We start from the raw sequence: 22,636 nt of genomic DNA, 5'->3' as shown, positions 1-22,636 counted from the left end.
GCAGGATAGGGAGGAGGCGCTAGCAGGACAGAGGCTGGTAAGGTGACCTGGGTCCCCAGGAAGAGCCTCATTTGCTGTATTAAGATGTACAGGCACTCTCAAGGTGGCAGAGAAGTTTCGAAGAAACCCCACGGTCAGGTTGAGGTTGGGAAAGCCCACCCTAGCGGCAGGTGAGGAAGGGGTCCACAGGTCCTGGGCAGAGCTGATTCGGAGACTCTGGTGCCACCCAGACAAGAGATGGAGGTTGACCTGGGCAAGCTGGGCCTCTCTGGTCTCCTCCCCTCAACCTTTTCTCCATTTTTATTCCCAGCAACAAGCCAATCTGATCCCGGGGTTGAACCTCAGCGCGCTTGGCATCTTTTCAACAGGACTGTCCGTGCTGCCTCCACCAGCAGGGCCCCGAGGAGCTCCCCCCGCTCCCCCCTACCACCCTTTCGCTGTAAGTAGCTCAGCTTTCAGGGGTTTGCTTATGCTCCTCCAGGCAGCAGCATCTCTCTGCTATGCTGAATCAGAGCTAAAGCTTTCATTCCCAGCAGTGCTCATAAGTGATTGTAGGATGAATCCAGCAGGTCCTAGGACCTCTTCCTAATGGGCAGATTAAATATTTCTAAACCATCCTCTAAATATGTGCTCTTAACCATAGTGTATTTTTTATCTGTGAGAGAAAAGAAAACTAGCAAATTCATTAACTAGAAGCCTTTTCATTATAAAAAGATTTGTTAGCTCAAATAAGAACCTCCATAAGTGTCTTTCATTTACTAAAATATTAGGATATCTAGATGACTCCTATATATGTATAAAATTCCCACCTATGTCTACAACTCAAATGCATTATATTAATAGGCAGTTTTTAAAAGAAAGTAACAAACTATGTTTGTTTCTAAACATTTAGCACAATGCCTGGCATTTAGTAGAATCTCATTAAGTATTTATTGTTTGAATCATAATGAATAGTAGAAGAAAAAATGTGGACTTCACGGGTTTCCTACTTCTTGTTCCCATTCACAAGCATCATTCAGAATCGACACATTACAGATGGGGTTCAAAATACCTGACAGCTTTTTTTTTCACTCCTAATTCTTCTCCACACACGCTACTTATTTTTTAAGCCACTAACTTTCTCTCAAGGTTTATGCTGTTTAATTGGAGAGAATCAGGTTAGAGAACATTACCTTAACCACTTCTTTCTTTTGAGACCGAGCATTGCAGTGTCAGAATTCCTAGTAGCTCTTTGGGTTATCTGTAGAGAGAAAGGATGAACTCACTGTGTGATTTTGCCAACAAAATACAGACATGAGGAGTTTCTGTCGTGGCTCAGTGGTTAACGAATCCAACTGAGCACCACGAGGTTGCAGGTTCGATCCCTGACCTAGCTCAGTGGGTTAAGGATCCAGCGTTGCCATGAGCTATAGTGTAGGTCGCAGACGCAGCTCGGATCCCATGTTGCTGTGGCTGTTGCGTAGGCCGGTGGCTACAGCTCTGATTGGACCCCTAGCCTGGGAACTTCCATATGCTGCAGGTGCGGCCCTAGAAAAGACACAAAAAAGACAAAAAAAAAAAAAAAAAAAAATACAGACATGAACTGGCACCCACGTCATTAGACACAGAAACATACTATTCTGTCAACTCATTTATATATGGCTCTTCTGAGTCACTTTTAAATTTGTCCATACTACTTCTTTAGAATTATATCTATTTTCCCTTAAGCTGGAGGATAGGGTCCAATATTGAACTGTGCATATGTGTGTGCATGCGTGTGCATGCACACATGCGTGTGCACACGCATGTTAGAGGGAGCTGGAAATAGGCAGGAAGGAGGATAGAGAACATCTATGAGTGGGGCTTGTCCCTGAAATCTTTGCTGTGAGATATGAGAAAGACCAAGCCCGGTACAATGAACTGACATTGAGACACACTTCATTTCTAGGGAAAAAGATAGTACGTACTACTCCACAAAAGATAACTTCAAAAGCCCGGCCACCCTCTCAACCTAAGTAAGGAAAAAGGTGGGAGGAAAAAGGTATAATACAATGGGTCACTTCTAAAATTGACTATGTAAAATAGAGGTCAGCAAACTACAGCCCAAGGACCAGATCCAGTGCACCACTTATTTTTGCAAATAAACACATCTGTGAACATTTAATTACATACTCTCTATTTGCTTTTCTGCTATGATGGCAGAGTTGAGTAGATGCAATAGAGCCCCTAAGATGTGCAAAGCCTAAAATAGGTATTTGGCTCTTTTCAGGAAAAATTGCAGACCCCTGAACTAAAGAATAGAACTCTTCATTAGATAGCAGAATGTTTTCTAAACTGGAAAACAGGTTTTGCCTGTTGGAAGTTTCCTTTATATCTAAGATTTCTTACCAAAACAGTAGAATAATGATTTTACTAAAATACATGGTTTCTGTTTTTAATAAGATAGATTTTAAGTAAAATTTCATCTTTAAGCTGAAAGCCATATAGTTCTGATCTTGAGCCCAGAGATCAAGATTAAATTCTAATCCAGACCATGTAGTTGCCCAGTTTTGCAGCAGCACAGCTCCTGCAGACCTTTCTCTGCTGGCTACAGCAGCTCAGGTCTGGGCCTGGAGGCAGCCATCGCTACCCACCTGTGCAGAGTCCAGAGACTGCACTGCAGGCGTGTGGGCTTCGCTGGGGGGCCCACGCCTCCTGAGAAGGACAGGATAGGGTGGAGTGGTGGGGATATTTTAAATATTAGAAAATACTGTTGCTTTCCTGTCACAACAGTTTCAAGGAATTAGGGTATCTCTTGATTACTTTATACATCACAAAAGTCTAGCAGTTCTTGCTCGTAGCATCCAAAGGTCAGGAAATCTGTGCACCTTCTGGCTGACTCACACATGCATGAGTTAGTCTCTAAACTCTGGAAGCTTTTAATGCATTATGTGTATATATGAAAATGATCATTTTTATCCTTTTCTGGTCATAAAAGTAAGATGGGCATAGTATTTAAGAAGCAAATAATATAAGTTTTTCCTTAATCTAGAAATAACCAATGTTTCTATGTATATGTGTGTGAGTATATATTCAATTTATATATACGTATATTAAGTGATATATATATATATATATTCCAAATTTTCACCATGCAATAGAAATCCCTGTATAGTTTGGCTCTTTTATCCAATTATTTCCTCAGAATAAATTCCTGGAAATAAAATTGCTGAGCCAAAGAATGTATGAATTTTATGTATAATGTATTAGTATAAAAATATCAATGATACATATTAAAGAATGTACTAGAGTTCCCATTGTGGCTCAGTGGCAATGAATCTGACTAGCATCCATGAGGACGCTGGTTCTATCCCTGGCCTCGCTCAGTGGGTTAAGGATCCGGCATTGCCATGAGCTGTGGTGTAGGTTGCAGATGTGGCTCGGATCTGGCATTGCTGTGGCTGTGGTGTAGGCCGGCAGCTGCAGCTCTGATTTGACCTCTAGCCTGGGACCGTAAAAAAAGAATGTACTACTTTTCTTTCCCATCAAGTGTATGACAGAGAGGTATTGTTTTTCTCCTATACTCTCACTACCAATGTATTTGCAACCTGATACTTTCAAAGATGCTATTATGAGATTTAACACTTTAGGGATTATTGGCCATTTTCCCCCCCTCTCTAATGAATTATCATTCTGTGTCCTTTGCCTGTCCATCTCTTGAGAGGTAATATGGATTTTGGAGTCAAGCTGTCCACATTTGAATCTCTGCACCGTATCACTTACAAACTTGGGCTAATGACTTAACTTCCTTGCATCTCCACGTCTCTCTTTAAGACAGGACTAGTAATAGTACACATACCATGGGGTTGTTGGGAGGGTTATTAAATAAGTTAAAATCTGCATATAGTAATTGCTGTATAAATCTTAGCTGCTGTTGTCACTTCCTTCATCTTTTTCTTAATGATTTATAACAGCTAACTACAAATTGTAAATATTTTGTAACAGCTTGTCATTTCTCTTTGCTTTATTTGTAGTGTCTTGTGCCATAGTAATTTAAAATAGATATGAACAAATGAACATGAATAGAATAAACAAAGGAACTGTTTTTTCTTTGTTCGTTTGGGGCTTTTTGGGCCACACCCATGGCATGTAGATATTCCCAGGCCAGGGATCCAAACCACACCACAGCAGCCACCCCAGCCACTAGCAGTGACAACACCAGATCCTTAACCCACTGGGCCACATGAGAACTCCCAAACAAAGTAGCGTATGAAGTAAATAGTACACGTTTCCCTTCAGTCTTCCTTCTCTTACCCAAATTTCACCAACCAACCACTCCCCAGAAGGATAGCACTATTATGTTTACACATTAAAAATTATGTTTTCTAAGCATGTATAAAATCGTATAAGCATATTATTCAAAAACATAAATTGAATCATGCCATACACAGTGAATTACCATGTTTCTTACTTAGTATGGGCATCTTTCCATACCTAGACCTAAATCTCTTTAATGGATACATAGTATTCCATTGTATCAACTTACTATAATCTTTCTATTGAGCATACTATTTTTAGACATTTGAGTTATTTTTAGGCTTTCTCTGTGCAGAGAAGTGTCAAAATGAGTGTCAGTATACATAAGTGTGTGAGCATATCTGGAAATAAATTCTAACGCTGCAATTATTGCATCAAATGGTAATGCATTTTAAATTTTTACAGATTTCCCTTCAGTAGAATTTATGCAGAGATGTTAAGAATTAAGATAGTTATACATCAGAAATTGACAGAACAATGTAAATCAACTATAATAATTTTTTTTAAATGATTGAGATGGTTAAATTAGCGATGTTCTCTTTATGGACTTCTGGAATTTGGTATCATACTAAGAAAAAGCCTCTCCCATCTAAGACTGTAAAATATTCTCCCAAATTTTCTTATAGTAATTTTTAGATGTTGGTCTTGGGGGAGCATTATTTATATTTATGTCTATAATTCATAGGGAATTTATCTTGACTTAATACTTTGAGAGAGGGATCTCACTTTTTTTTTTTTTACCAAATAGCCAGTTTTCCTCAAGTCATTTATTGAGTAATGCACCATTTTATCACTCAATTTGAAATGCCAGCTTTGTCATACGCTAAATTCCCACTGAGTCATATTCCTGGGCTCTATTCCATTCTATTCATCTCTTTGTCTACACTGCAATTACTGTAGTTTTACACTGTCTTTAACAGTTTTAACAGCAGGGTTATTTTTTTCTCAGAGACTGAATTGGAAAGATGGTCAGCTTTTACTATACTTGGGAAAATTAAGACTATATAGGAGTTCCCGTTGCGGCTCACAGGTTAAGAACCTGACTAGTATCCATGTTGATACAAGTTCAGTCCCTGCCCTCACTCACTGGGTTAGGATTCCGGCGTTGCTGAAAGCTGCAGTGTAGGTCGCAGATGCAGCTTGGATCTGGTGGTGTTGCAGTTGTGGCTGGCAGCTGCAGCTCTAATTCAACCCTTAGCCTGGGAACTTCCATGTGCCACAGGTGTGGCCCTAAAAAGAAAGAAAAAAAAAGACCATAGGAATTTTCTGTTCCTTGAAGATTTGATAAAACTTCTGGGCCTAGCACCTTTCGTTCGGAGAAAGATCATTTATAACCTTTTCAATTTCTTATAAGTTTTTGACTTGGTTTTGTTCATTTATATTTTCCTATGAAAGTGTTCATTTCATCTCTCTTTTCATACTTACTGACACAAAGTTGTACAAAGCAAGTTGTTGCCTTTTAAATCTGCAAACTTGTGATTCTCTCTTTTTCTTCCGAGCATCATATATTTGTGTTTTATTTTTTTTTCTTAGTCAAATTTGATAGGGATTTTTCTTTTAATTTTTAAGTAGTTAAGGATTTCTTTTCTGTTACCTTAAAATTGTTTCCTGCATTTTGTTCTCAAGGAATGATATTGGAACATTTTTTTGGTCTTGCTCATACATGATCAAATTTTAGAAATCAAAAGTAATAGCTTCTCCCTGATAAAACAGCGGAGACCCTCAAACTGAGACAGTAAGCCCAAGTGCCATACTGGGCATGCTTACTGCAAGACAGGCTTACTGTCCACAATGCCCCCCCGCAACCTGCTTTCTCATTAGAGAGAAGACATTTATTCAAATCATCAGCAGGTGTTTTTTGATCATTATGACTAAGCACCTCTTCCATTTGAGGTTGTGGACTTCATGTAAGCAGATGGGGGCGGGATAGGAAATGGAAAGGATGCTTTGATTAGATGATAAGTCAGTACTCACTTAACACTTCACTAGTCCAGCCCAAATGGTGCCCGCTGATGGATTCTCCTTTCTTGTGACCTCACTGAACACCATGTAACATCCTTCAGGGGCATCCACTGTACTTGAGAGTCAAGTCCACATGATCTCACATTGCCTGCCTCCTCATCATTTCCTGCTGATCTCTCTTAGTTGCTTTCACCACACTGGCCTCTTTTCTGTCTTCTAAAAGGCCAACCCCTTTCCTAGCTTCTTACCTCTAAGAACTCTACTTAGAATGTTACTTCCCCAGTGCTGTGTATGGGGCTCCATCTCCATGGGTCCCAACTCCGAGGTCACCTCCCCCAAAAGTCTTCCCAAACCCTCCAGCTGAAGTCACGATGCCTGTCTCCACAGCTACTCTTCCTCGTGTCCTCCATTTCTTTCACATACTTGTCTGCCTCCCCAGTAGAACCTAAGTTCTGTGGTGGCAGTGACTTTTTCTGTCCTAATAGCTGTGTCCTCAGCACCTGGAACATTGCTTTGCTCGGATGTCTTTTGCATGAACGAATAAACAATTAAATGAACCCTCACAACAGTGTTGTTAGCTCTAGATATTATTTTAATCCGTTTATGGATGAGGTTCAGAAAAGTTAAATAAATTATTTCATGTTTTATAGAGCCAGCGGTTCAGATTCCAGTCTTCGGGGTCTTCTGACTCCAAAAAACAGCTTGTATACACAGAAGCTAGTAACAGAGCCTCAGCTAGAAACAGGCTCCTGATGGCTGAGTTCAGAATTCTTTCTCCACAAGTTTTCCACCTGTAACTCATGAATAAAAAGGGGTGGTGGCGGTGGTAGAGAACTAGTTCTTTTTATCCTTTTATAGTTAATCCCCCCCCCCAAACCCAAGAGGTAGATCTAAATTTGATAGTTATGTTGAGAGTCTTTAAATCCAACAATGGAGGCATACTGTGGCCTATTTTGAGGGCAAATCACAGCTCAAAAGGATTATTTCTGCTGAGGGCTGAAGGAAAGGCTCTCCAGGTGAGAAGAGGGCAGAAGTATCCTTTCTGCAAGGTAGAGCTTTGCTAAGCGGAAAAGCTTCAGGAATTCTCCCCCACCCTTTCATGGCCCAAGACAGGGTCCTGCATGGAGAAGGGTCTAGAGCTGACTCTTCAAGAAAGAGTCTTGACTCAGCTTCCTTTCAAAGCAAAGGTTGTCAAGAGAATGCTGGTCTCATAGCCCCCTCTTGTGGGCATGACCTGTCACTGCAGCCCCTTTCCAAGTCATGAGAGCACAAAGGCTTGCATAACAGGAAGGTTCCCTTCCTTTTCAGAGCTGTCCTTCACTGGTGCTGTGGGCACTCAAAGCACTGTTGGAGGAAGCGCCTCACTGTGTTCACATCTCTTTTCCCCTGAGGCCAGAAGTCTACTGTCCAAAGTCAAAAAGAGGAATAGTTTACTTTTTTCCACAGTGAGTCCTGAGGCAGTTATGCCCTGGAACTCCAAATCCAGCTGTATGTTCAGGAACCAGAAGACCCCAGGAGATTTGCTCAAGGGTGCTCAAATGAAAGCTCGGTCCCCTAACTCCAAGCTGCATCGTGTCTGACCTCTGCTAGTTGGACTCGCAGGGATTGATTCCATGGTGCTCAGAGCTGTTTGCCTCCCTTCCCACGGCAGGCATGTCAGCATTGACTTGGCTTATGTGTAAAGCAGTGAACTAGACCTTGCTGACTCTGCTCAATGTCCTGCCCATAAAACATATAAAAGCGGATATATTCCTGTCTTGCAGGACTATTGTATTAATTTATGAATAAAGTATCTAGCACAATGCCTAGGACACAGTAGATATTCAATAGAAAGCTGCTACTTTTTGAAATTAAGGCTATTTTCCTAATAGCTCCGTTTTCTTCTACTACCTGTCCCCGGCTTCCCCCTCCCCAGTATAGATTCATTTTCTCTCTCTTCTCTCTGGATGTTGTTTTCAGTTTCTCTTAATCTCTCCATTCCTCTGAGAGCCTCTGATGGAGCTCACTAATCTGACTTGCTAGGAGCACCTTTCTTATTCAGAGAAACTCTTGGATATTGCCCTAGCACTTTCTGTTCCTGAGAAAATAAAAGCCGCTGGCCCTGCCTCTCTGCCTGAGGGCAGGTGAAAAAGTGTATGTGCATACCACTGCCATGCTGGGTTCCTCGGAAGCCTGGAGCAGGCTTGGCTTGGAAGTGACAGCTTCCAGCCCAGCCAGTGCTCCATAGGGAAGGGAGCAAAGATGTGAGGCGCAGAGGGTGATGGCACAGAGAACCTGTGTTGCATGTGGGACTCTTGCCTCCCTGAGTTTGGTGAGCGGCCCTGCTGACTGATCGTCTCTCTCCTGCCACAGACCCACTCCGGATACTTCTCCAGCTTGTACCCCCCTCACCAGTTCGGCCCGTTCCCTCATCATCACTCTGTAAGTGCCCGCAGTTCAGCCCTATCTACCACCTGCCCCTCTGTCCTTGGTGGACTGACCAGTGAATACTCATAGGATGCATGCTGGGTCCTGTGGTTCCAGGCTGCCCTGGGGAGTGACACATCGCAGGGCATTGGCAAAGCAGACCGCCCAGCATCCTGCTGGTGCTCACACATCCCACAGGCAGCAAGGAGCAGGTGCAAAGGGGTGATCAGCAGGTCAGATTAGGAGATGATGTCGAACCAGAGAACAGAGTTTCCAATATTCTTTGAACGAAGTCATGCAGATGGCCGTGTCATTCCCATAGATAGCAAGGACCTCAGGCAGCCTCCCCTGTGTCTCTCCAGGCCGGGCCGTCCCTGCGCAGAATAGTCAGGGCAGGCTTAGTTGCAGTCGCATTTTGAACCTGACACCTCTCTGCTAACAATGCAGCTTCTGCCTAACAAGGTAGGCCGGGCAGCACTCCCTCCGGCTGACAGAGTGCCTCGGGCCAGATGTACTTAACAGCTGCTGATTCCCTAGATGAAGACACAGGAGAAAAACATGTTACATTTGAACTTGACAGAAAGCCCATGAACAGACGTAGCCAGCAAACTCAGAGGTGCTCAAAAGAAGTTTGCACTTTGTCGTGTAGTTAGTATGGCCCCTGGTAAGGTTCATTCCTCCGGCTTCCCCCTGCAGCACCCCAGGCCATTTCCTTGGGCAGTAGGACCTCCTGGGGATGCTCTGTAACTGCTGAGTGCCTGGAGCCGTCCTGTGCAAATGTTTTCTGTCTTGTCTTGTCCTTCCAGTATCCAGAGCAGGAGATCGTGAACCTCTTCATCCCCACCCAGGCCGTGGGTGCCATCATCGGGAAGAAAGGAGCGCACATTAAACAGTTGGCCAGATTCGCTGGGGCCTCCATCAAGGTAAATCTGCTCTCGGTGGCTGCTTGTATCCCACCCACTTCCATCTCCACCACCCACCGTGTCTCTTGTTCCTTCTGTCTGTCCTGGGCGACTCTTAACACTATCGACAAAATCCCACAGGATCTGGAAAGCCACCTGCTCTCATCTTTACCTCTCTTGCTTTTTTTTTTTTTTTTTTTTTTTTTTTTGTTCAACTAACAAATGAATTAGGAAACAATACTAAGTAACAAAAAAGTCAACCTGGTCTTCGGGGCCCTGCTGACTGACTTTATCTCCAAGAGGATTAAAACAAAGGCTGAGGATCCTCCCAAGTGAAGGGAGTGGACCTAAGGGGAGGGATACTTTATACTCAGCCATTGCCAATGCTTTGACTAGTCTCTCTTCAGAAACCCTTGAACTCTGAAAAAATAGCTTGAATGAAAAACTCTGAAAAGCAGTGATGAAGCCATAGATAAACAAAAGCTGGTGATACAACCTGAGAACTGGGACTGAGCAGAGAGGCTCGGGAAGGAAGGGCTCTTGATTTATGCAGTGGCCGAGTGCAGACGTAGCTGCAGTGACATCCTCACATCCTGCCTCCCGAAGCACAATGGGAAGCTGAAAGGGAAGGATTATTCGACCCTGGTCCTGCTCCAAGCCCAGCTATCAGCTCTGACTCACGGGCAGAATGCTGAGCACGTCCCAAGCCTCATGAAACACTCGGAAACAGAGTTTCCGTTGTTACGTAAAATAATTCGCTGCCATGGGACAACCCGGAATTCCGAACAAGAAGTCCCATGACTTGGAAAGAAAGAATGCTTACACTTTCTACCCAAGAAGAGCTGGAATTTCTCCCACAGCAAGTGTGCCGGAGAGAAAACAAACACAAAACATTCTGGGTAGTGCAGAACAAGGGCTGCAGTGAGTCCATGAAAGAATTTTATGTAGATAAATCTTTTCCCCTCTTGGGCCTCATCTCACCTGCAAAGCGCACAGACTGGATAAGAGCCCAAGGTGTGGCTGGACTCTGATGGGGCACCTGGGGCTTTTGTACCCAGCAGACTTGTGAAGGGGAGACCCCAGACCAGGTACAGAAAGGCCGTGCTGGCCCTGCCCTCTGCAGTGGGACGGGTAAGGTGTGGACAACCACTGGACCTTTTAGATTTCAACTAAAAGGAATTTGAGGGACTGTCTCATCAAATCCTCCCTTTTTCCCCTGAGGAAGGTGAGGCTGAGCAGGAACAGGACAGACAAGGCCTACAAGGGGCAGGACTGGCTCTTAGATAGCAGTTCAGCTGACCTATAGGCTACTGAGCACCTCCTGGAGCAGTGACTCCCCACTTACCAAATCGCTCATAAGGAACCTGGGCCCAGAGTTCCACAGATGTGTCAGCGGCTGAAGAATCTGAGAAATGAGAGGGGACCATGCTATCCAATTTCTGGTCCAATGTTTTTGCCACGGCAGCAACCTGAATACTATACTAGAATCATTCCAGCAAGCCATTGGAAAACCAGAGAAGGGTCAACCCCTTGGGCTTCCCCACCCAACATGCTCATAATCTTCTGTGTCCCAGCCGAGTTGGGTGGTGCATAACCTCTGTGATGGGCAAGGCCGGCAGGGCTAGCAGGGAACAGAATGGGATCTGTCTTTCCCCAGAGCAGTGGAGAAAAGGAGAGAAAGTCAGGGAAGCCAAGCATTTATGAAAGACATTTCTGCTTTTAAAAGTCAGTCTGGTTTTTGCTAGATTCCCTTTATTTTGACAAGTCTCTGACAGCATATCTCTAAAGATGGATGACCTCACTAACTCCAGAGACACCCCCCCCAATCCTGCTCCATCAGTCTTTAGGGGCCAACCACTAGATGCTGCTGGGGCAGGGAAAAGCGTTACACTAACATGTGGGAGCAGAGTGCTGGTGTGGGGTTGCTGAGCAGGGAGGGGGTGGTGCACCTGAGATGTTCGGGTTATAGGTAAGAGCATGGGACCTGCAGGCTTTAGAATGCCACACAAAATTCCTGATCCTCACAGCCCTCCTCACCTGTGGCCCTGGTGGTTGCCTCCTTTCTCTGGGTTATTTGCTTCAGTCATAAAATGGGGTTCTCATTGTTAGTCCTCTCAGGGCGTCTGCCTGTGGAATGCTGTTCCAGAACTGCAGGAGCACACATGCGTCTCAGTTCTGGGCTGGGCTGTGAATGCTGGGCAGTGGAGGGATGGGGGTGGGGGGCGGTTCTTTCAGAATCTGAGCAAGGCAGCCATGAGAACCGATTTGATTAACATGAATTGTAAGTTAGCCTTTAGCCCTTCTCAATTTGGGTGGCTAAGAGCTGGGAACCACCAGGTCCATGTTCCTGTCACTCTAGGAAATGAAGATCACATTTAATGCTTGTGGTCTGAAGGGCCAGTCAGTGTGTGGTGACCTGCTGGAGGGCCTCAGACCCCTGGACGCATCTGTGTTTCTTGGCTAAGCCTACTGCCCTGCTGCTGAATGCTGGCAGGTGGTCTGCCCACCACAAAGGGAAGTCCCCCAAGAAGCTCGGTGGTTGGTGACCTGTGTCTCGCCTTCATCCTCGTGCCACTAAGTAGCAAGGGTCAGATCCTCTTTGAAGATGTTGTCGCAGGGCCTCTCCTTCCAGAGTGGGCACGGATCAGAGCAGGCCTCGTATGTGTCCTCACGGTAAAGCTGGGACAGCGATACAGGATACTGAGGCTCTCAGATGCAGCCTGGCTTAGGGCATGTACCGAGAGGAAAACCTAAACTCTGTGAAGGTGGAGGTCTCCCAGGGGAGCCCAAGACAGACAGGGGCTCAGAGACATAAATGTGGAAGCGCCCCTTCGGTGGTGAATCACATTCACTCTGAACAGCTCAGTCTAATGGATTCTGTCTCCCCGAGTCACTGGTTTTGTTTTGCTTTAGGAATACTGTGACCTGTCATTGATCCTGTTTCTTCTTTGTATTTGCTCTTAGCGTAGAATGGAGTCTGTTGTGGCCTAATAACTAAGCCAGTGTCTAGGACCTTATGAGACACATTTGCGTACTAACCTCATTCGTGGCTCATTCCTAAATGTCTGGTGTACTTTTAACTCATTTTAGTTGAAATTAACTTTAATGTTGCTGCAGTGTATTTATTTTTAAAGCTACTCTTAAGGTTTTTGGAATAAGGATATGCGGGGGGAAAATATATAGAGGATCTAACCAGAAAAATGCTTGTTTGGTCCATCATTTGAGGTGCATTACAGAAGTCGTCTGATTCAGAAAGTGAGAGTTAGAAGGAGGTTTTGAGCTTTCCAGGTTCATCCGCCAAGTTTCAATCGGCGGTGGGTGGAGGTGGTGGGGAGGACTGATTTGCAGAGCTGGAGCTGGAACAAAGCTGTCCTCATTCTTGCTCTGGTGCCATCACCATTGATTCGTGTGCCTCAGGGGAGCTGGTGGTTCTAGTCACACCTGCTCTAGTTCAACTGAGAATGTGAACCAGGGTCCCCTTTCTTGCAGGCTGGCTCCAACTTAACTTCTCTGTGGCCTAGCCCTTCCTCTCCTCTGGGCCCTTGGTAAAAGGCCAGTCACTGCTGGTGCTTGGGGCAGGGACAGACAGTCACTGCTAACCTGCTTCCAACTCTTCCTGAGTGGCCAGGGACCCAGATTTGATTTGAGCACCATGGTCATAATTTCCTAAGACCCAGAGTGGAAGTAGCAGGTTCAGACAAAGTGCTGGGTACAAAGACAGAAGCCCTATGGTCTCTTGCTAGTGGTGTGCCATCCACGTAGACAGGAAGGTCTCGGGGAACAGAGCCAAGCAGCAGCATTTCCGTCTTTCTCTCTGAACTACAGATCGCCCCAGCAGAAGGCCCAGACGTCAGCGAAAGAATGGTCATCATCACCGGCCCACCTGAAGCCCAGTTCAAGGTCAGTGCCAAGAAGCCCCTTAGCCCCATAGCTTTAGCAGGCACAACTGCCCCAGACCAGAGGCAGGGTCAAGCTGTTCTTTGGAGGCTCAGTCTCCATATCCCTTCCTGCTCTGGGTCACTAGTCACCCAGCGTCTTCCCACCTTCTGGCTGCTCCCTCTGTGTGGAGCCCTCCTTCCCTTTCCCATGGAAAAGTGGATCATCTGTTAGTGCCCGGTTCAGAGAGCTCCCCCTCGAGGACATCTCTGATCCCTTGGTCATGGTTTTAAAGATGGGGCTTAGGAGTTCCTGTCGTGGCTCAGTGGTAACAAACCCAACTAGTGTCCATGAGGATGCCGTTCAATCCCTGGCCTCCCTCAGTGAGTTAAGGATCCAGCATTGCCGTGAGCTGTTGTCTAGGTTACAGACATGGCTCGGATCCCACGTTGCTGTGGTGTAGACTGGCAGCTGCAGCTCTGATTTGACCCCTAGCCTGGGAACCTCCATATGCCATGGGTGCTGCCCTAAATAAGCAAAAAATAAAAATAAAAAATAAAGATGGGGCATAAACACAGGGTGTGAGGGGGAAATTGCATGGTTTGTTGGAAGTTGTTTGCAGAGCAGGCGGGGTGTGTGCATTGTTTTGTTTTTGCCTTTTTTTTCTTCTCTAGGAAAATTATAATTTGAATTTTCTAAAAGCCAGAAACATAATTATTTATAAACATTTAGTCTTTATTATTTAAAATGAGAAAAAAAATTGACACTTGTGGGAACATTTAAGAACAATAATCTTTCAGCGCATGGATGGATAAACAAAATGTGGTATATCCACATAATAGGATAGCATCCAGCCATGAAAGGAGTGAAATTCTGATGTATACTACATCATGGATGAACACAGAAAATAGTATGCTAAGTGAAAGAAGGCAGACATATTATATATTCCATCTATCTGAAAAGGCAAATCCATAGACACAGAGTAGATTAGTGGTTGCCAGTGGCTGGGGGAAGGGAGGAATTGGTACAGTCTGCTAATAGGTACAGGTTTTGTTTTTTTTGTTTGTTTGTTTTTGCTTTTTAGGGCCGCACCCGAGGCATATGGACAGTCCCAGGCTAGGGGTCCAATCAGAGCTATACAGCTGCCGGCCTGCACCACAGCTACAGCAATGCAGGATCCAAGCCGCATCTGCAACCTACACCACAGATCATGGCAACAAAAGATCCTTAACTGACTGAGCAAGGTCAAGGATCAAACCTGCAACCTCATGGTTACTAGTCAGATTCGTTTCCACTGGGCCACAAATGGGAACTCTGGTACAGGTTTTTATGTGGGGGAATGGTATAGAAATGTTCTGGGTAGTGGTGTAGGTTGTTCAATATAGTAAATATACAAAAAACTACTGGAGTGTACACTTTAAAATGCTGAATTTTAAGTTGTGTACATTATATCTCAATTTTTTAGAAAGTCTTTTAAAAAAGAATAATAACCTCTGGGAGTTCCCTTTGTGGCTCAGTGGAAATGAATCTGACTGGTATCCATGAGGATGTGGGTTCAATCCCTGGCCTTGCTCAGTGGGTTAAGGATCCGGCATTGTCGTGAGCTGTGGTATAGGTTGCAGATGTGGCTCGGATCCTGACGGCTGTGGCTGTGGCTGTGGCATAGGCCGGCCGCTGTAGCTCTGGGAACTTCCATATGCTGCAGGTGCAGCCCTAAAAAGAACAGTAACCTCTTGGCTACCTTAGCTCTGGAATTAGACACCAAAAAGCAAATCCCGGAGTTCCCATGTGGCTCAGCAGGTTAAGGATTTGGAATTGTCACTTCTGTAGCTGGGGGGTCACTGCTGTGGCACAGGTTCAGTGCTTGGCCTGGGAACTGCCGTATGCCATGGTTGCAGCCAAATTAAAAAAGCAAATGCCTTACCACCACCCTTGCCTCCATCCTTTAATAACCAGAGGTCTGAACATGTCATGGTAGGTGGAAGGAAGGTGAGAATTCCCTGAATAAATTCATTCAACCCACTGTTTATAGGTACTCAGGATATGGAAATAAGACACATAGTCCCGTCCTGTCCCCTGCCTCCCCCCAACCCCGCCGCCATCCCTACATGCAGAAAGCTTCCTGTGCCATCGTGTCTGTCACGTCTGCAAGGTACCCTCATTGGGTGTGGCAGGTATGTGCCTGCCAGGTCTGAGTGAGCTGAGCTGGGGGCCGGGGCTGTGCTATCGCCTGGACTCACTGGTTCCTGTAGCAGCACTGCTGAAGCAGGTGGACTGGCGGCTAAGTGTCAGACAGGGTGAGAGTCAGTCATGTCTTACTTTCTTAGGCCCAGGGTCGCATCTTTGGGAAACTGAAAGAAGAAAACTTCTTTAACCCCAAAGAAGAGGTGAAGCTGGAAGCCCACATCCGAGTGCCCTCTTCTACAGCCGGCCGTGTGATTGGCAAGGGCGGCAAAACCGTAAGTGTACTCCCAGCTGGCTTCATCTCCTGGCCTGACTTCCCTCAGACCCCCACTGGTTCTTCAAGGACAGAAATGTAATTAGCATCATCCGGAACTGAGGGCCCAAATCTATGGTGCTAAGCCAGGTACCCAAACACCAGGGTCCTGAGCCCAGGAACACTGAGTCTAGGTTATGTGCCAGGAAATAAAGACAGGGATTCTGCCCCCTGCCCTTGTAAACCCACACACAGAGCAGCAGAATGACAGGTAGCAGAGTCTCACCCAGAGTATACGGACATACCTTGGAGCTACTATGGGTTCCAGTTCCAGACCTCTGCAATAAAGTAAGTCACACACATTTTTTGGTTTCTCAGTATGTATAAAAGTTATATTACACTAGACTATAGTCTGTCAAGTGCAATAGCATTATGTCTAAAATAAACAGTGTATATATGCCTTAATTTTTAAAACTTCACAACACTGTAAATCAATAATTTAAAAAAAAATAGAACCTCGTATGTAAGTATGTAATTATAAGACAGACCCAATTTTTGCTTCATTTATTTGCTTTAAACTGGATTTTAACCAGGATTAGTAATGATAAAAAAATATGCCATAGCCACAGCAGTCAGGATTTTAAATAAAAAACACTTTGCTACTGAAAAATGCTAACCATCATCTGAGCTGTCAGCTAGTCAGTCATAATCTTTTTGCTCGTGGAAGGTTTGCAGTATTGCAAGAATTACTAAAATGTTACACAGACCCACGAAATGATCAGATGCTGTTGAGGAAGTGATGACTTGCTTGACGCAGGGTTGCCAGAATCTTCAGTTTGTAGGAAACAGTATCTGTGAATCGCAATAAAGCAAAGCGCAATAAAATGAGGTCTGCCCATACTCACGTGGCAGGCTATTTCTCTAATTTCACTCAGAGACCTGAATGGTGTTCTACACTCTTCTTCTGACTCAGTCTTCAGAATCTCCTGAAAGATGCCTCCAGAGCCCTAAGGCTCCCACCTACAGACCTGTCTTCTGGCTACTTCCCCCAAATAGCCATCTGCTACAGGGAAGCTAGTTTGGCCACAGGTGGTGAGGAGAAAATAGTTTTTTAAAAATTAATCAGCGTTTTCAACCTGAAGGTGGCAGTAACACAGTGCAATTTGCAAAGTGCCAGATCATTAACTCTGAAGCCTATAGGGATGAGCAGGGGGTCCCTCGGGCGCTGGTGTGTTCAAGAACATGACTCACCCACCTGGCAGTGAGGGGCCCCTCGAGAAGCTCCAGTGGCACCAGTGAACACTGGCAAAGTGATAGATAGTGCTGGCTGGTAGGAATTTGGGGGATCTCTAGGGTCCTGTGTGTGTGTGTTTGCTGTTATCTCTACGTGGAAGCTCTTACAGAGGAATCAAACCCAAGTTCTAGACAGAAGGAGTCCCCTTTATGCAGTTTCTGTAGTTTTTCTCTACAGTTGCACAAGATTCCCCAGATCAGGGATGTGATCACCACCCCATGCAACAGGTAAAAGACAGCCAGTGTCGGAGTTCCCATCGTGGCGCAGTGATTAATGAATCCGACTAGGAACCATGAGGTTGCGGGTTCAGTCCCTGCCCTTGCTCAGTGGGTTAACGATCCGGCGTTGCCGTGAGCTGTGGTATGGGTTGCAGACGCGGCTCGGATCCCGCGTTGCTGTGGCTCTGGCGTAGGCCGGTGGCTACAGCTCTGATTCAACCCCTAGCCTGGGAACCTCCATATGCCATGGGAGCGGCCCAAGAAATAGCAACAACAACAACAAAAGGACAAAAAAAAAAAAAAAGACAGCCAGTGTCAACGGGGGAGTTGAATCTGAGCCCTTTGATGTCCTGTGTGGTTACATTAGAACCAGTCACTGAATTCTGTGCACCCTCCGAACCTGTCAACTACCCACTGGGTGCTGGCCAACCCCCATGTGCACTCAGCACTGCGCCAGAGGCTGGGCAGGGGTGGGGGGCGAGCCCTCAGGGGGAAGTCTTGTGGAGGAGGCGCAGGAAATGGATTTTAGATCAGGCACTGGCAGGCACTGGCAGCCTCAGGAGGAGGTGGGCCTGGGATGGAACTGAATGGCAGGGAGGAAGAACAATCCAAGAGGAGGAAAGCAGGAATGACAGTGAAGAGTGGAGAACAGAACAGGGCCTGTGAGGAAGGAAAGTTTACTCTCTGGTGACTCAAGCAAGTAGTCGTGTCCACCCAGGAGAACGTGTCCAGTAGAGAGTTCCTCCCTGGATTATCAGGAGTCCTGGGGTCACTGTGAGCATAAGCAGGAACCACACCGACTGGAATCCCAGAATAAGAATTCATCCTAGGAGTTCCCGTTGTGGCTCAGAGGTAGGGAATTTAACAAGCATCCATGAGGACACCAGTTTGATCCCTGGCCTCACTCGGTAGGTTAAGGATCCAGCGTTGCCATGAGCTGTGGCATAGGTCACAGGTGTGGCTTGGATCCCTCATTGCTGTGACTGTGGCATAGGCTGGCAGCTGTAGCTCTGATTCAACCCCTAGCCTGGGAACCTCCGTATACTGCAGGTGTGGCCTTAAAAAGACAAAAAAAAATAAAAGGAACTCATTCCAGATGCACCTCCATGAAGTCAGGTGCTAGACTCCCTCTCCCTGCCACTGAGCCTCCAGGTGCCCAGTCCAACATGGCCTCGTGTGACCAGGGCCGGTACTCCTCCAGAGGTGTCCTAGGTGGAAGGACAGGACAGCAGACTCCAGCCTCCTTGCCCTCGGCCACTCCCCTCTCCACTTCCTGCTGAGCCCACTTTTCTCCCTTTACAGGTGAATGAACTGCAGAACTTAACCAGTGCAGAAGTCATCGTGCCTCGTGACCAAACGCCAGATGAAAATGAGGAAGTGATTGTCAGAATTATCGGGCATTTCTTTGCCAGCCAGGTACCTGTGCTGTGACAGTCTCTCCTGCTAACCTTTTCAAGTCTCTAAGCACTTGGTGACCTGTCAGGTGGCCCCAGGCCCTACACGCCCCACTCCCACATACAGATGGAACAGGGCAGGGGCGACTGGTCCCTGGGTCACCACCCCTCCTCCCAGGCCTACTAGGGGGGCCTAAGGAAGGATGCAGACCTTTGGAGTCAAGCCCGCGTAGCTCAAGCCTCTGAAATGCTAAGCTGCGGGCTCTCCTGTTCCCTTACCCTCCTACTCCCTGCTGGGAGCCATATCCAGGCAAGAAGACCTTGGGCCCTGAAGACCAGCCTGGGTGCCAAAATCCCGCTAGGATGGGTTAAACATGCATCACAGGAGACCCTCATCTCTCTTCCTCTCTACTCCCTCACCATGACAGCCTCGCCAGGACACAGGGCTCCAGTCAGAAGGGCGACTCGCTCTGGTTCTTTTGGATGCTTTGGAGGGGGAGAGAGGGGTTTGGGTTTGGGGTTAGAGCAGGCCCATCCTTGTCCTAAAGGAGCAGAGGCGGTCTAAGCAGACGCTGCAGGTTTGTCTGCACATCATCTCACACTTTCCATGCTGGGCCCTTGCGCCCAGCAAGTGCCATTTAAGGCCCCTGCAGTCAGAGCCTGGCCACACCTCTCCTGCAGCTCTTCCCCTCCCAGCTCCCCCAGTGCCCAGGCCTGGGTCTGAAACCACTGGGCTCCTGCAGGAATTCAGCCTGGGGGTTCTCCCCTCGGTGGGGGCACCAGGGTGGATGAGGGAGCAGGTTGGGGTTCGGTTCGTGTGCTTTCTCCAGTTCAGGGTAGAGTGTCTGAGCCAGTTTCTCACTTCCTCCTCCATCCCATTGACTGTCCATCTTTCCTGGCCATACACCAGCTTTGTGGTAACTCTAGGAGATGAGGTGGGGAGGGCAGCACTGGAAGCTGGAGCCTGTGTGGCTGGGAGGGAGAATGCTGTCTGACCTCTGCAGGCCTCTAGTCACCGGTGCCCGGCTTTTGCTTCCTTGTCCTATCTGTCCCCCAGCTCACTGCAAGTTTCTGGGGTCCCACCCCCCACCCCCACCCCCGCCCAGCAGCCTCGGGGTGGGGGTGGGGAACTCTGCCTTTCTACTTCCAGGCAGAAGAGGCCTCTGGAGTAAGGCCCACAGGTAGATGACACTTTTCTGAGTTTACCTCCTCCCTGCCCCAAGTCCCAACCCCACGTCCCCAGCCCCCACTTCTTGTCCTCAGAACTGGGTTCCTTTTTCTCCCCCGTCCCCCTCCTCTCCCCTGCTGCAGACTGCACAGCGCAAGATCAGGGAAATTGTACAACAGGTGAAGCAGCAGGAGCAGAAATATCCTCAGGGAGTCGCCTCACAGCGCAGCAAGTGAGGCTCCCACAGGCACCAGCAAACAACGGATGAATGTAGCCCTTCCAACACCTGACAGAATGAGACCAAACACAGCCAGCCAGATCGGGAGCAAACCAAAGACCATCCTGAGGAATGAGAAGTCTGTGGAGGCGCCAGGGGCTCTGCAGAGGCCCTGAGAATCCCGGGGGGCCAGGAGGGAGGCGAGAGGGTGGCCCTGGGTGGCCCAGCCTCCCGCTTCCAGCCTCCCCCCGGGCCTCTGCAGGCTTCCCAGCCATGCACCTCACCATCCACTCGGATCTCCTTAACTCCCACCACGCTATCCCTTTTAGTTGAACTAACATAGGTGAACGAACGTGTTCAAAGCAAAGCAAAATTCACACCCTTTTCTTTTTGTGGAAAAGTGTCTCTGTACATGTATGTACATATTAGAAGGGGAAAGATGTTAAGATATGTGGCCTGTGGGTTACACAGGGTGCCTGCAGCGTTAATATATTTTAGAAATAATATATCAAATAACTCCACTAACTCCAACTTTTAATCAATTATTAATTCTTTTTTCTTTTCAAAGAGAAAGCAGGCTTTTCTAGACTTTAAAGTATAAAGTCGTTCTTTGGGAGGTCTAATGGTTTAGTAAGGAGCTTCAAGACCACCCGCACAAAATTCACCCAGAGGGAAATCGCGTCGAAAGGACACTCACAGCAGTTCTGGATCACCTGTGTATGTCAACAGAAGGGATACCGTCTCTCTGAAGAGGAAACTCTGTCTCTCTTCATCCCTTTCTAGCTCACACACCCATTTCTCTTTGCTTCACAGGTTTTAAACTGGTTTTTGCATACTGCTATATAATTCTCTGTCTCTCTCTGTTTATCTCTCCCTCCCCGTCTTCTCCATCCCCATTCTCTTTAATTCCCTCGTCCCTCTGTCTCCATCCCCACATCTACGCACCCCCAGGCAAAGCAGTGCTCTGAGTATCACATCACACAAAAGGAACAAAAGCGAAACACACAAACCAGCCTCAACTTACACTTGGTTACTCAAAAGAACAAGAGTCAATGGTACTTGTCCTAGCATTTTGGAAGAGGAAAACAGGAACCCAACCAACCAACCAACCAAACAAAGAAAAATTCCACAAAGAAAGAATGTATTTTGTCTTTTTACATTTTGGTGTATAAGCCATCAATATTCAGCGAAATGATTTCTTTCTTTAAAAAAAAATATGGAGGAAAGTAGCAATTTACACGAGGTCGTTGGCCCAGGGCGTTAAATTTACAGATTTTTTTAACGAGAAAAACACACAAAAAAAGCTACCTCAGGTGTTTTTTACCTCAGCACCTTGCTCTTGTGTTTCCCTTAGAGATTTTGTAAAACTGATAGTTGGAGCATTTTTTTATTTTTTTAATAAAAATGAGTTGGAAAAAAAATATCAACTGCCAGCCTGGAGAAGGTGACAGTCCAAGTGTGCAACAGCTGTTCTGAATTGTCTTCCGCTAGCCAAGAACCTATATGGCCTTCTTTTGGACAAACCTTGAAAATGCTTATTAAAAAAAAAAAAAAAAAAAAAAAAAAAATGACAAAGAAAAACAGAGAGAGAAAGTATTGGAGATATCCTGAATTTCCATAGGGTACGCGCCATTAGGGCTTTTTGCGCTAAAGGATGAACATGTACTGGTTTATGTGAACAAGCCATTTTACCACCAGACTGCAATGCCAGTTTCCTCTACTGCAAACAGTGTTCTGTGACAAAAACAAAAACAAACAAACAAAAAAAGAAATATATCCAGCTAACAAGATCCTGGTGTCTTGGCCTCTTATTTTACCTAAGCGTTGCCCATCCCAGAGTGTCAGGTGAGTTCCACTCCTGAGGGGCTTAGGGACACAGGCAGCACATGCCATCAGGACTGGAAAGCTGCATGGAGCTAGGTCAGTGGCGCTCAGTCGAGGGTCTTCAGACCAGCAGCCTCAGTATCACCTGGGAACTTGGGAGAAACACAGATGCTTGGAGTCCCCCTTGAGTCAGAACTTCGGCGGGTGGGCCCTCTGGGTGAGCCCTGTGTGCACGGTGAGCCACAGAGCTGGAGGAGTGGATACTGCTGCACAGGAACTAGGTGAGACCAGCCCCTACCTTTAAGAAGCCTTAAGCATGGCCAGGGAAAGAGCTTATTTTGATGTGGGGGAAAGGGGAGAGAACAACATGCCAGACAGCTTAAGGAAAGAGATACTTCCTTCACCACCACCACCACCCAAAGCCTAAGTGTAAGTATTCCAGGAACTCAGAAGGACAGGGTCAGCCGTGGACTGGCGGTGAGGAGTGGACCTGGGCTCCCACCAACACACTGAAGAGGCTGGTGAGACTGGTGCCGCACCACATGTTGCCTGTGTTCACAGGTCTGTGGGGTCTACCAGGGATGGCTGCTAAACCCAAGCCATCTTAGGAAAATGGAGCTGACAGCTGACCGCCAGAGGTGGTCGCTCAGGCTTCTTGGGGAG

At 46.6% G+C, this 22,636-nt stretch overlaps 1 protein-coding gene across 3 annotated transcripts in view; it reads left to right on the top strand.

Moving 5' to 3' along the window:
• The window catches only part of IGF2BP2 (insulin like growth factor 2 mRNA binding protein 2), a 164,432-nt gene extending 142,493 nt beyond the window's left edge, over positions 1-21,939 (top strand). For 2 of the 3 annotated variants that reach the window (XM_021069997.1, XM_005670057.3), the window contains 7 exons: positions 311-439; positions 8,590-8,658; positions 9,450-9,566; positions 13,371-13,445; positions 15,749-15,880; positions 18,673-18,786; positions 20,076-21,939. In XM_021069997.1, coding sequence (XP_020925656.1) covers positions 311-439; positions 8,590-8,658; positions 9,450-9,566; positions 13,371-13,445; positions 15,749-15,880; positions 18,673-18,786; positions 20,076-20,168 — 729 coding nt within the window. In that variant the 3' untranslated portion in view covers positions 20,169-21,939. The remainder of the gene's footprint in view (positions 1-310; positions 440-8,589; positions 8,659-9,449; positions 9,567-13,370; positions 13,446-15,748; positions 15,881-18,672; positions 18,787-20,075) is intronic. The other variant, XM_021069998.1, reaches the window with a different exon arrangement.

Source organism: Sus scrofa, chromosome 13, assembly GCF_000003025.6.
Source record: "Sus scrofa isolate TJ Tabasco breed Duroc chromosome 13, Sscrofa11.1, whole genome shotgun sequence".
Classification (NCBI taxonomy): domain Eukaryota; kingdom Metazoa; phylum Chordata; class Mammalia; order Artiodactyla; family Suidae; genus Sus; species Sus scrofa.
The sequence above is the reverse complement of the archived record's forward strand: the minus strand, read 5'-3'. Positions and strand labels throughout refer to the sequence as shown.